The sequence below is a fragment of the Rutilus rutilus genome (assembly GCF_951802725.1).
Source record: "Rutilus rutilus genome assembly, chromosome: 8".
In the NCBI taxonomy this organism is placed as follows: Eukaryota; Metazoa; Chordata; class Actinopteri; order Cypriniformes; family Leuciscidae; genus Rutilus; species Rutilus rutilus.
In genome coordinates, this window is record NC_140222.1 from 28,895,024 (window position 1) to 28,909,680 (window position 14,657).

Genomic DNA, 14,657 nt, shown 5'->3' on the forward strand with positions numbered 1-14,657 from the left:
ATATTTATTCAAATTACCAATTGAAAAGCTGAACAGACATCACCTGCCTCCAACAACTATAAATGCCTTCCAGTATAAAGCACAATAAAACACACTGTGTGACACATTTCAAGACCGCAGGTCAGCAAAATCTTGAAAAATGCTAATAAATTAAGTTCCACACAAACTGCCTTCTTGATTCAATTAAAGAATAGGCTATCAAAGCCCATATCAATTATTAAAGAAATGAGTCAAACCAATAAAAGTCTTTGATTGGCCTTAAAAGAGAGCATTACAGCAAATCGAGAGTGTATTACAAACCAATTGCACCTGTTCCCACAGAGGCCAACATTAAATCAGACTTTTAACATGCAGTCGTGTTTAAGAGCGGTTCTGAACAGAAGTGGTGGCATCACCTCCACTCCAGACATGTAGTGTACTCAAGCTCCATATGATGTTCATATACTAAGAACGGCATTGACATCATCTACAGCAGAAGCTCCACCGCTCCATAAAAACCATACCTACAACCCACTTTACTATGCCAGCAGTTGCCGCACGAATGTTAATGCTCTAATCGCACCCCCTCAGTGGCGCTCAAACTGATGTTCAGAAACACAATCGCTAGTGACGTTACGTAATATCATAGCAACGACACTTCCCTTTAATGTTTTAGCAGATAAATGGAGGTCGCTTTGGAGAAAACAATCCTACTAAATAAGAAGTTGCGTTTTAATAAGAAACTATGATGTTTATACAGATCAAACAGCTGTAAATATCTCTATATTTCACCAAAAAGAACAGTTCTAAAGCTAACAGTTCACAGTTGCTGAAACAAAGCAATTGGTATTGATTGATTAATTGATCAATTCATCAATAAGACCGTATTCATTTCTGGCCTCAAATCCACCTTGAATTGTATTCATATTTCTAGACTACGCGATAACAAGATGATTGTGCGATACCACTTACCTCTGACAGGAAGGTCTGTGCCGATTTCTGTGCGCCAACATGCAGCAAGTACTCATACACATATAAAGCTAACCTGCAAGACAAAAGAGGAAATAGGCATTGTAAATCTCAGGAGACTTGAGGGTTTTCCTTAAATCGTCAAATTTTGGGTTGGTCCCAAACCAAGTTAGAAAAATGCTGTTCCACTGGGTTTCCCATTCTAGATGGACAAGCAAACACATTACAGCAAATTCACTTCGGTGCATGTCGAAACCTCACAGGTGCTCAGTCGCAAAACATTCTTGGAAATGCAGACTGGTGAAAATTGTTTGAAATCTGAGATTTGAGACACTTAAAAGGTATAGCGGAGGATTTTCCCGAATTTTACAAAAGAACCGCCCTCTCCACTTTTTAAAAAAATGCACATGCGCAACACCTGCTCCCGAGAGGGAACGCCTATTAAACGTGTGCACGAGAGAGCATGCACCAGCTAATCATAGCTTACATTAACTTTTACTAGCAGTGATTTTAAATGGATTTCTCCAAATAGCATGCCAAACTTTACCTGTCAAGTAGAAACTTTGCGACTGAGGCATCACCCAACCTGTGTTTTGAGCGCACGCCATCGTGTGAATCGTGTGCACGAGCACGTACGACGGCCTTACATAAACATGTCACCAGAATGATTGACACTTAGGAGGACCAATAGTCTTAATGATCCACCCGGAAAAAGAAAATCCTCCGCTATACCTTTAAGTGTGAACAAGTCAATGACAAGACACGTGAAATTTCATAATTCTTTATACCAATTGATACCACAGCAACAACAACAAAAAAAGTATCACAGCGTTGCTATTAAAAAGTTTGGGGTCAGTAAGATTTTTTTTTTTTAAGAAATTAATACTTTTATGGAGCAAGGACTCTTAAAGCAAGGCATTAAAGTGATCAAAAGTGATAGTCAAGACATAAATAAATGTTACAAAGAATGTTATTCAAAGAATCCTGAAGAAAATGTATCAATTTCCACAAAAATATTATAATAATATAACAATAATAACTGTTTCCTGAGCAGCAAATAAGCATATAAGAATTATTTCTGAAGGATCATGTGACACTGAAGGGTAATGATGCAAACAATTCAGCTTTGATCACAGGAATAAATGAATAAATTAAAATAGATGAAATGTAAATTCACAATACTGTTTTGCTGTATTTTATAAAATAAATGCAGCCTTGGTAAGCATAAGAGACTTCTTTCAAGAACACAAAAAAAATGATACCCAAAACTTTTGAACAGTGATACAAGTATGATGTAAGATGCAAGTTTAATTGGCATATTATTAATTTAAAACTGTAAATATGAACATGCATATGAACAAAAATAATACAAATGTAGCCTTCAATTATATTTCAGAATAAAACAAATTGCTTCAAGTTTTCCAAGAAATTATTAAAGTAAACAACAGAGCATGAGCTCCTTAAATAAAAAAAGCCTTCATTAAACAAATTATAATAAGGGTTTTCAATTAAGATTAAATGCAGTAATTTAGAAAATTAAATTATTTATTAATTACATTAAAACATTAAAATCAAGCAATTACTCTGACCCATAAATAAATACAAGTACAAGCATCAGAGCAATTCAACTGTTTTTGAGAGCCATTAAACAAATCTAAATGTAATGAAATGTTGAATTATCTTCTTTTTTTTTAGCAAATATTAATATATATATGATTAATTCAATGTAACATGTAACTAACGTGATTTGAAATTGTAAAAATTTACAGGCCTAATAAAAATGCATTATCTGTCCACAAAATACACTCCCCATTACTATTTAAAGAGTATCTCCTGAAGAACAGCTTCAAGGATCAAATACCAAGGACTCATTTTCCCCTCAAACGTCTGAATTATTTCTTGGTGTTTCATCAGACGTACTCATTTTAGGAGCTACCCTCAAGTATATATACAGCTGTCAACAAAGTTGTACTTTTGTGCAATGCGAGGAAAAGATTTCAGAGTTTTCCTTCTAATTTAATTACATTCATTTTTAACATTTAGAAAAATGGAAATTCATTTCACGGAACTCGTGTCACACTTAATTTTCTCCCCCCCCCCCCCAAAAAAAAAACCCAGCACATCTGCGCAGGTTCTTCCAGCAGTGTGATGTGACGAGTTCACGAACGCCCACGTCCATCAACTGACTGACACACTGACCTGAGAAGAGCATTAATCTCCACACTTTAATGTCATTCCCAAAAAGATGGACTTCCACAACTTGATTTGTTCATCTACATTTTTTCATCCATCTTCATTAGTTTTGAGATTTTTGACAACAGTGCCTACTTTAACATTTAGACAAACATGTTAGGCTAAAAATGGTTGGACTTCCATCCACACGGAGAGGCCATTTTTGTCCTGTGAAAACAGCTTTTTGAAGACACTTTCCCAAGTGGATACATCTGAAAATGCCATTTTTGTAAGTGTAAAAACAGGTATTTGAAAATGATGGTGATTGTCTAGTCGTGACGCATAATCGCATATTGTACCGATAGATATATGGTTATTATACCGGTATGTGCCTGCTACACTGTAAAAGTGATATGTTGACTTAATTTTGAAAAAAGTGAGGAAACCTGTTGCCTTAAAATTATTAAAAGGTACAATATGTAAGAATTTTGTCTCAAAATATCCAAAAAAACACTTGCACAGTGTTATATATTTCTTTTAATTGTGTGCTTACATTATCCTAAATGTTTCCAAGAATTTGTAAATACAGAGAAATTCACAATTTTAAATAGTGTACGTCCCTTGTCGCCTGTCATTGACGTAATATTCGCGTTACCCCTGGTTTCCGCTTGTACTACCATAGTAACCATGGCGACAGACGTGGAAAACTGTGTTACGTCTAGCTCACGCTGTTGTTGTTTCGTTCAAACATTATGGACCATGGTAAGCAGACTTTGAGACAAAAGGAGAAATAAAACGAGGATCAACATCGGCGTGGCGTTTTCGAGATGCCGAGAGCTCCACGCCCGCGACAAACTTCGACTTGACAGCTTCACGAGTCACTACTTGACAGGGACGCCGCTCTTGCATGTACTAGACAGGTTAGCAAATGTACATAAAACCAATCAATGTTATATAGCTCAACATGATGAAATGTTAAAATATGATCAACATGTTATTCTAATGTTGATCTAGCTTACTGCTAGTCTCATACAGCCAACAAACTAACACATAGCATAACATTATAACTTTCAACACACTCAAATGCAGTTTAGTGTGATAGTGTAACGTTAGACCAAGTGAAACAGCGCTGCGTTACCTCACAATTTTAACTTGTCAAATAAACTGACCTGTACAGCACTTGCGGGTAGTTCGGTAGAATGAAATGTCCTTATTCCTTTATATCTGCGGGACTCGAGTGTGGCGCTGATATCTGTCTCTTATTAGCAATCGCGTCCTGCTTCATACCACAGTCATAAACATGAATGTATTCACTCATCCGTAAACATTATTAGATCCATCGGCATGACGACAAGTTCCATGATTCCGCTTACTCACTGCGTCATCAACCTACGCCTTTGTTATTGTAAGAGGTTAGCGACGAAAAAAAATTACATATTGTAGCTTTAAGCAAATAAACGTATGCGTAATTGAAAAAATTAAGTTATGTGACCTTGACAATTCCACATAACTTATTTTTTTCAATTATGCATGGTTTATTTACTTAAAAAAAGTGAGGAAACCTGTTGCCTTAAAATTAAGTTGTGAACTGATCACTTTTTTCAGTGTATGTGCTATTGACTTTCACAGAATTGCTCAAGATAAATGTTTTTTTGAACAATTACATTCCTGCAAAGATGACCTTTTGTCCAATTGTCCTGCGGCAAAACATGAGGGCAATTGCGTTTTAGACCAGACATGGAACAGTGACTGAGTGGACACAACATTAAGTGTAAATTATGTATAGTTAGCTAAAATGATCAAGCCAGAAGAACAGCTAGACAACTTTATTATAACTGGTCTCTCTGTCTTATTTCAGTGAACTTTTATTACATTTTACGCATCGCATTAAGCTGATTTTAGCGTTTTCCGACAATTTGGTGTGGAATAGAAACTTGTAAATACTAGTATGGACAGAAAGTGTTTTGAAACGAAAAAACGCCATTTTCGAATGTATCCGGATTAAAAGGATAGTTCACCCAAAAATGAAAATGCTTCTATTACTTACTCACATTCAAGTTGTTCCAAACCTGTATGAGTTTCTCTCTTCTGTTGAACACAAAATAGCCAAATTTTTTAAAGAATGTTGGTAACCAGAAAGTTGACAGTAGGCGCCGTTGACTTCAATAGTAAGAAAAAAATACTAAAAGAAATATACTAAGGAAGTCAATGGGTGTCGTTAACTGTCTGGTTACCAACTTCTTTTGGAACATCGGTGAGTAAAGGTTGATACTATCCCTTTAATGTAGACGTAACCTTACAACACAACACTGGTTAAAACTAGTCAACTAGTCGTCGTTCAGACATCCCACTGGACCTTTAGTCAGAGTCATGTACCGGACAGCACAAGTCTGCTCAATTGAACCCAGCTGGCGTTGAGATGGATCAAACAGAGATTCCCACAAGTGGCTGGATAAAATTTTCATTGTAAACTCTAGATAATCTGAGGATCTTCTGCAGGTTGAAGATGAGTTCCTGCTCTTGGCCTGAGGCATTATTGTGAAGGACTTCATCTACAGTGGGCTTTAGGGAGCGCTTTTGGTCATACTGTCAGAGGAACATATCGTTATTTTTCGACTAATAGCGAGACCGCAGGTGGAGGATCAACAGGCTGAGATGCTCAGTGTGCGTTCGACTAATCCTCATGCAATACAACAGCTCGGGGTGCAATAGGAAGGCGGACCTATTGACTTAATATTTAGATTAATGACTCCATAAGACCGGTCGAAAGCTATCGTTTTCACACGCCTGCTTCTGAGAGGCGCGCAGCAGGGATAATTTAGACCTTGACAGCGGCGTACGGACGTCTGCACGGATGCCGATACGGCGATGATGGACAGGAATATCTGACAAGGTTCTGCTTTTGCTCTGCCATTCAGGCGTGGCGGCTCGCTGTGTGTCCGGTCTCATTATGATGAGCTCTCCTGACTTAACCTGAGAACACATCTTGACATCTCGCCCGAGGCTCCCAGTCAAGACTCCGTTTATACATAAAAGAGGCAGAGCCAAGTTTAGCTAGCTTAAGCGCAGACAGTTAACAAATTAACTTTGCTGTCTCCATTTCAATCATTCAGTTGCAGGGTGTGGAGTGAAGGTGAAGAGCATGTGGAGAGCTAGAAAGTTTTTAAGTGAAGTTAAGGGATATCATGCACCAGGGGTTCTCAAGTTTTGTTTCAGAATCCAAATTTGAGAAAAGCAGGTGTAGTTTTTTGAGAATAAAAACAAAGATTATCAGACTATGTTTTACTAGAAAAAATTTTTCTACTTCAATATTTCATGTTTAATTTAATGTGTTACTTCCTGTCTATTTGTTATTAATTCTGAAACTTAGAAATTTCAAAGTGGAAATTGTTTCCACACCACTTTTTTTTTTTGTGCATGTCAAACAACTCATCCCTGTTGGCATATGCATGAGATTCCGATAATAAACTGATCATTAATTTATTGGTTATTGACGATTAAATTGATAATCATGATTATTTTGCTAAAAATTATAATTGCAATGATTGTTGTCATTTGAGAAATTTATTTTTACATTTCATCAGAATTATTGCACTTTCATTTATAAGCAGAAATCAAGAGAATGTCAACCCATACACAGTTTATTTTACCTCAGTCTCCTGATTCATTATAAGCCATTTATCCTATAAATTAACAGTTTTAACAAAAATGAAAACAGTGAAATTCCTAATAGTAATTCCAATAATTCCAAATGACAAGCATAAAAGCCTTCTTATTGTAACAGACATTTATTAATTCATTAAGTGCATTTATTCAGCGATCACAATCGCAAACAATATAGTCGGGAATAATGTTTGGATTTATTACATTTCATCACTGAGGAGGTTTGATCGCAGATTTAGTCGCAGCGAACATCGCAAGTGGCTCGTGACAGAAAACAGACACTTATTTAAGAAGAATATATCCCAGTTTATTGGTTTGTCAGTGTTTTCAGATCATCAGTGTGCATGGTTGCCAGATTGCAAAGTAAATTGTATCCCTTTTAATACACCCACACACTACAAGATAATCGGCCTGTTTTTGGGCCAAATTCTCCCCTTCTGACAATCCTAGATGTTCTGATGGTTCTACAGATTATCTAATCAGATTTTCCCGTGGTGTGATGCGCGTTAATTCTGCTCGGAAGAACGTCGGAGCACCGATCTCAAATCATAAATATCCAACGTGTTGAATATTTACGATCAGAAATCCTGATCCGTGAGGGGAACCCCCGAGGACAAACGCACTCTTGTAGTCTGTCATGTGGAACAAAACGATACCCAATCAGAAAGCAAGCTGACGGAAGCATAACACGACATCATCATCTTTTTTCTGTAAAAAGCAGTCCAAACACTACTATCACCATTTCTTCCTGCCCTTCGTCCGCCATGTTTGTTTACTCTAAAGTCAAGTTTGACTACGAGATTTCCCATGTTCAAGAATCAGCTTTAAGTTTATGACATCTGGCAACCGCAAACATGAAAGCTTGTAGTAGAGGCTTGTACAGCAGTCTGTAATATTTTGTCTCCTTTTTTCGCCAAAAATAAAGAGATTTGGGTCATTTTAGTCTAGTCTTTTTTCGTCAAGGACATAGCATGTTAATATAATCACAGTAATCGTTTAATGACCTTGGTGTCGTCTCGTCATCTACTTGTCTTAGTCATGGAGAAAAAACTAATTTCGTCAGTTTTCGTTAACAAAATGAACACTAACTAAACAATGATTTCATTTTGAATCATTTTGAGATTGGCATTGGTATTAAATTATTGTTTTTAAAGATAAATGATGATGGCAAAGGGTAATGTAATGTTTAATGAACATGTACAACTAAATATACAATCTGCAGATACCAATAAATCATTCTGACTATACTGAGGGCAGGTCACAAGACAACATGTTAGCTTAGATGCAACCTATAGGCAAACTGAAAACTCGATTTTAGCGCATAAATGGTTCGCAAACCTATCACAAGTGGCCTGATTGTTCCATTGACATCATGAAAAGTGCTGTCATAATATTGTTGGCGTGGCCTGGTTCCACATCCTTGTACTTTGCGACACAACTTGGGCTGATCCTTCATTCATAACCAAAGATTGACAGAAAAATTCATTAAAGCAATAGCGCTAAATAAAAAATGTTGATAAACTTTCATGAGGCAATCCATCTCGATTATTCTGATGAAAGCGGACCGAGCGCTCTTTTAGAAAATACTTCCCAAACACGCACGCACAAAACAGACATTTCCGCGTTACAACTGAGAGCGATCATTAAATATGCCCCGAAATAATTACAGAGAACATCTCTCTTCAAAGTAAACTTGAAAAGCCATACATCCAGCTATCCAAGATGGAAAATTAATTGATTCTCATCTATGTCTGAGAGCAACGTTTATCCAAAACAGAGCAAATCAGACGCTCTTCATAAGAACAACGTCCTGTTTCTGTGTGCATGCCTGATTCCCTTTATATGTAGCTGAAAACACCTCTATGAAGGGGGCTGAACCATCTGGATGAAATCAAAACCATGCATTCAGACCTACTCGCTGCCTCTTAGACACACCAATAAACTCAGGGAACCCAGAGAAGTGCTCAAGATGTTGGGGGAAAATAAGAGATGGAGACCCAGACCAGAATCTGTTTTCATTAATTTCCACTCCAAAAAACACAATGCGCAATTTCTTGTGGCATTCCAGCTCATTTGTGAAATCTAATCGAATCTTCCGAACCTGAGCCGTGCACACTAAACTTTGATGAACCAGAGCATAGATATCGGTTTGAAACTAATTAAAGTCAAGAATGACGCAATAAACTTGACATTACTGATTCGTAGAACCCTCATAGTGCACTTTTTCCATGCAAACTTGCCAGTGGATGATGTTTAAACTTCATTGGTCCATCTTAAAATCCTAAGCTGACTATGAAACCAGTTCCTTGAGGTTAATGGAGCCTTTGCTTGACTAGTGCCGACAAATTTGACTAAACAAAGCCTGTGTGGTCACAACACCACATTTGTTAATACAGCACGAGAAAAAGTAACCTGCAGTGTTAATGCAGCGACCGTGGCACCAACACTTGAGGAGCCGTCCACATCCTTACAACTAAACCTGAATGATGGACCCATAAAACTTCCCATTCATTATTATAAGAGACGAAATGAAAATGTCAGGCTAAGTGAAAGTTTCTTGGAAAGAGAACACATTGTAAAGGACTCTGCAAGGGACAACGCAAACTTTTCACGCAAAAACTACAACATAACATTGAGATGAGCATTCTTAAAGTGTAAAGCAACATCTGAATGATGAAATGACTCCAGACATGAGTGAAAAACCTCACCTATTACACTTTCCCTCAGAATTTCCATACAAAGATGGTCTTGTTAGCAACTTCTCTCGCCTTCACAAAAGGATGCTGATCTCCTGTACATCACATTCACAGTCCGTTCATGCAGTTTAACCTTATAATATTCCCTTAAGTGTGTTATAGGTCCACAACAGCTGAAAATCATCTCAGACTCCTCACATACTATTGCAGTCTCCAAGTCTGACACAGTAGCCTATGACCCCCACATGACAGATTTATGAATATTATAGGTCACTTTTACAAGACTTTATTACATTTAAGGTTTGTAAGGTTGTTTCTATGGTAACAGATTGTACACAACAGTGGAAAGATCACATGGTGATGTAGTGCCATAAAATATTACACTATGCAGTGTGGAAAAGTCACCAAAACTTGAAGCAACACGAGTTTTCATAAGCAGCCGGTGCTTTACCCTTCAACAAAACACTAAATATTAAAAAATAATCAGGGGATATGCACGCGTCGGTGTTACATGTAGCAAAACAAATGTTAGAATTGCTCAAATATCTTATCAGTCAGCTTTAAAACGCAAAGGAAAACGTGATGAGATAAAAATAACATTGAGTTCAAACCAAACACGATCGCGTACTAAACATCTCCAAAACTTTGTCTGAAATTCACGAGAAAAACACTCGGATGTATTTATCCACCAATTGAACTCATAAACAACAGATGCACGGCAACTAATGTTGATGCAAAAGATGCACAAGGCTCAAAATGAGAGATGGAAGCATGCAACATCACTCAGATTGGATGCATTGGACAGTTCAAGCGTTCACGTGCGCAACCAAACTTAAATAAAATCGAAATGCATGGACACCTAAAACCATTAAAGTGCCACAACCAGCTATAAAGTTAGAAAGATCCAGGGAATATCACTCCAGAGAGCAAATTCACACTAAATACACCTTCAAACAATAGTACGTACAGTTTTAGAAAGTTCCGAGTCCGCAATAAGCAAAGCGAGACTCTTTAAAGCGCGCGCAATTCACTTACTTTTCTCTCGCTTGACTATCAGAAGGGACGACAGCTCCTTTACCTTTGGCGTACATGCTGGATTCTGTTTTAAGACTTTTACCCCACTCAACACCTGTCAAAGAAAGCAGCCAGGAAAACGTTCTATCTCCATAGCTACCCCCTTTAGTGTTTTCCCTCTCCCCCACCTCCTCCTCCTCCTCCTCTTCTCTCCCTTTTTTTTTTTTTTTTTTTTTTTTACATCTCCAACATTGGCCACAAATCAGGCACAGTTTCTATTGGGGGGACTTGAAACAGGTCGCTGGTGATTTTTTTCTCTCTCGCGCGCTGTTCCAGGAATGTGTTCTGCCTCCCGCTGCGCCAGGAGAGGTGGGGGCCTCTTAAAGGGGAACGCACACTTTTCCCGTGTTTACTTGGCACAGGGGCTGAAATGGAAAAGACGCTAACATTGCCTCGGGCCTTCGTGTATGACTTTGAGGTTTTGAAAGTAAGAATTTACGCTTGTGTTCCGAGATTGGGAATCTGAGGCATTGTTATGTCCATTATTTTAACTTGAGGTTTGTTTGACAATTTTAGATAGAATGCTGTTTGAAATTTTCAAGATGACTAACATTCCTCGCTATCTGATATCCATTTTGTGGCTGATTTTGGATCGTGTTTGTTGGTGTGTTCTACAAACGACAACACATAATATTTAAAGTCACCATGAAATAGGCTACAAACTGATCACTCTTAAGTATTTATTATAAATTATTTATCCGTGTACATTATTTTGTTTAATTCATTTGCCATCCTAATCTTTAATTAAATTAACTTCCTTTTGCCTCAACATCTCTTCACTGATGATGTTTTTTTGGCAAGTGGATTGGACCGCCTTAAAGGAATAGTTCACCCTAAAATGAAAATTATCCCATAATTTACTTACCCTCAAGCCATCCTAGGTGTATATGACTTTCTTCTTTCAGCCAAGCACAATCGGAGTTAAATAATATCCTGGCTCTTCCAAGCTTTATAATGGCATTGAATAGTGCCCGAGTTTTTGAAGCCCCAAAAAGCGCATCCATCCATCATTAAAGTAATCCATACTCCGCCTTCTGAAAAATATCCATATTATAATCACTGGCTTCTGGCAACGACTGCACGCACGTTCATGAGAGAGTCAAGTTCCGGCAGAAGAGTGACCTCTGACCCGACGTAGGACGTCGCTTCTCTACTCTTATATCGAACTCGTCCAAAAAAATTATTTAAAACGTATTGTTTTAGACTTCTGATTCGTGACCGGCATTTTGTTTTGCTTTATCCGCTGAATTTCTGCGTTCGTCATTTATCACCTAAACTTACGCTACGCCTACGTCATAAGAATATGAAATGTACTTCTCATCACATGCACTGTATACTGTACATACCCTAGTGTACACATAAAAACTGTGTATATTTTGGGCTTTAGGGGGGAAATATATGGAATTGAGGAGAAAGACTATATATCATCTTAAGAATTAGCTCTGGGACTCATAATAAAGCTTAATGGTTACAAACATATGGAAAGAGTCAAAATGCAGGTGTGTTTGAATGCTCGCACATCCTGCATATTGTACATTTTAGGAGCATACATAGGATATTGTGGCCAAATCAACTGGTGAATCATTTTCAATAAAAAGCAAATAAGAATGAAATGCATCATCTGAAAGTTATGCCTCTCTGTTTTATCATCTTCATAAAGTCTCATTTTCTGAAGGAGCATGCTTGGGGTAATGACATCAGCGGGTGAACCAAGGCATAAAGTATGATAATATTCTGTCGCTATCATTTGGTGTCCGTGATAGCTGAGGTTTCGCCATTTTTTAAATTTAACTGTAAATATTCAAATTATGACATTAAATGAGAACCGACACATCCAAAGACTTGATTTCCATGAGGCTATGGAACATCTCACGGCAGAGACTACTTTAGTGTCTCGTCATGACAGCTGGATCTCTATCTGATGTGCTTTAGAGACATTTAGCTTTCCCTGAGCAGCTCAAACCTCCATAGAGTTTTTTTTTTGTGTGTGTTTTTAAACCCATTGTTGATTTGTGCACCTAAATTTGGCCTCAATTCTTACACGTCATAGTTGTTAAGCAGGGAATTTAGCTTTAAACTTCTTAAAAAGTCTTCTTTAAAGTCACACAAGCAAATATATTTGCATTTGACTGCCTCCAGAGCAAGACATTGACGAATAGTTATACATCATTGCACTATAGGCCCCGCCCACTGGCATTCAGTCGCTTAACGGCTGACATTTGATTAAATGCGTTGCATCAAAAGTAAATAGAACCCATTATAATCATTGGCACTGTCTACACTGCATACAGATGTGCGTCCAGTTTCTGGCGTAATCCAATGCACTCGAGTCTGTCGACAACAGGACAAATTGAAAAGTGAAATTTATTTCCAGTTAAAACAGTTCGTTTGCGTCTCTGTACAGACTTCAGAAGGATCCCAGCATTGGAAACAAGTGAATGGTATATTTTAACGCCGTCCCGGATCATTTCGGAGGATTTTATGTTTGCTCTGAGCATTTTGTTTTGTAAACGAGGCACAGTGTAATGGCCAACTGATGAAGCAAGCCTTAAAGGAACACTCCACCGTTTTTTTGAAATAGGGCTTATTCACCGTCTTTCCTACATTTAGAAAGGTGGGCAAATGATCTGTTTTTAAGGTGCGGCTCCTTTGGGCAAACGTATTTTTGTCTCAGTGCATGCATTGTTTTAGTTTGGAAGTGCCACCGCTAGCTTAGCTTAGCATAATGAATGGAATCCTTTGTTGCCAGCTAGCATGTCATGAGTAAAAGTGATTAAAAAAATCAAATAAAAAAAACTAATTACTTCTTGTGGCCTGCGTATTCACAACGAGTACAAATAGCAATGCAGATTAAGACTAGGCGATTTCCTAGGCAGGTATTGATTTGGGACTATATTGGGGTGAAGCACAGGCGAAGCACTGCTACTTGGGCGCAGAGATATCACACTCACCACCAGTTCGTGTTGACTCTCATCCTCGCGTCCTCAGGCTGTTGAGCGATCGCAACCTCCTCCTCCTGTCGTTCTATTTCCAAAGCACGAAGCTCATCTTCTGAAAACTCTGGTTCATAGAGGTATGGTTCTGGCTCTTGACTGTCTGAGAAGTCACCCTCCTCGTCTCTCACAAAATCCGCCATGTTCATCGCCATTCACTGTCTACTTTAGGAAAAATAGCCGGCTACTATTCACGCTGGTATGTTGACGGAAGTTGGGGGATTTCAGGTGTTGTGTGATATCTCTGCGCCCAAGTAGCAGTGCTTCGCCTGTGCTTCCCCCCAATATAGTCCCAAATCAATATCTGCCTAGGAAATCGCCTAGTCTTAATCTGCATTGCTATTTGTACTCGTTGTGAATACGCAGGCCACAAGAAGTAATTTGACATTACTCATGACATGCAACAAAGGATTCCATTCATTATGCTAAGCTATCGGCGGCGCTACCAAACTAAAACAATGCATGCACTGAGACAAAAATGCGTTTGCCCACCTATCTAAATGTAGGAAAGACGGTGAATAAGCCCTATTTCAAAAAACGGTGGAGTGTTCCTTTAAAGGAGCCGCACCTTAAAAACAGATCATTTCACACAGAGGGTCATGAAATGAATGAAGGTTGAAAATAATCGTTTTTCCGCATATAAGTGAACCTCAAGGAACATATTAAAATAAAATAAAAACTAATATATATAGTGGCCATGAATTAAGAATTTGTTTCCACGACTTATTAAATCATTCTTATTTGTTCCCTCATTTTAGTTCAATTGTGATTTAACACCCACAAAAGATTTACATGCATTAAAGGACAAAAACACTTTATTTTTATCATAATTTACACTGAACATCACCTCATTCCTCAAAGAGTCTGAAAATGGTTTGTTCAGTAATTTAGTCTCATTAAACCCCGCCTTTCCACAAGCCTACACTGATCTGATTGGTCAGATGCCCAGTCTGTTGTGATTGGTCTACTTTGCTCTGATTGGTCAGATGACCCAGTCTGTTGTGATTGGTCTACTCTGTTCTGATTGATCAGATGGCCCAGTCTCTTGTGATTGGTCTACTTTGCTCTGATTGGTCAGATGCCCAGTCTGTTGTGATTGGCCTACTAGAGA

General features: G+C 38.1%; 1 protein-coding gene across 1 annotated transcript in view; it reads right to left on the reverse strand.

Annotated features, from left to right (window-relative positions):
* The window catches only part of ssbp4 (single stranded DNA binding protein 4), a 68,746-nt gene extending 57,933 nt beyond the window's left edge, over positions 1-10,813 (reverse strand). The window contains exons 1-2 of the mRNA XM_084416786.1: positions 10,515-10,813; positions 952-1,024 (exon numbers count right to left, since the gene is read on the reverse strand). Coding sequence (XP_084272912.1) covers positions 952-1,024; positions 10,515-10,570 — 129 coding nt within the window. The 5' untranslated portion in view covers positions 10,571-10,813. The remainder of the gene's footprint in view (positions 1-951; positions 1,025-10,514) is intronic.
* Between the last annotated feature and the right edge of the window lie 3,844 nt (positions 10,814-14,657).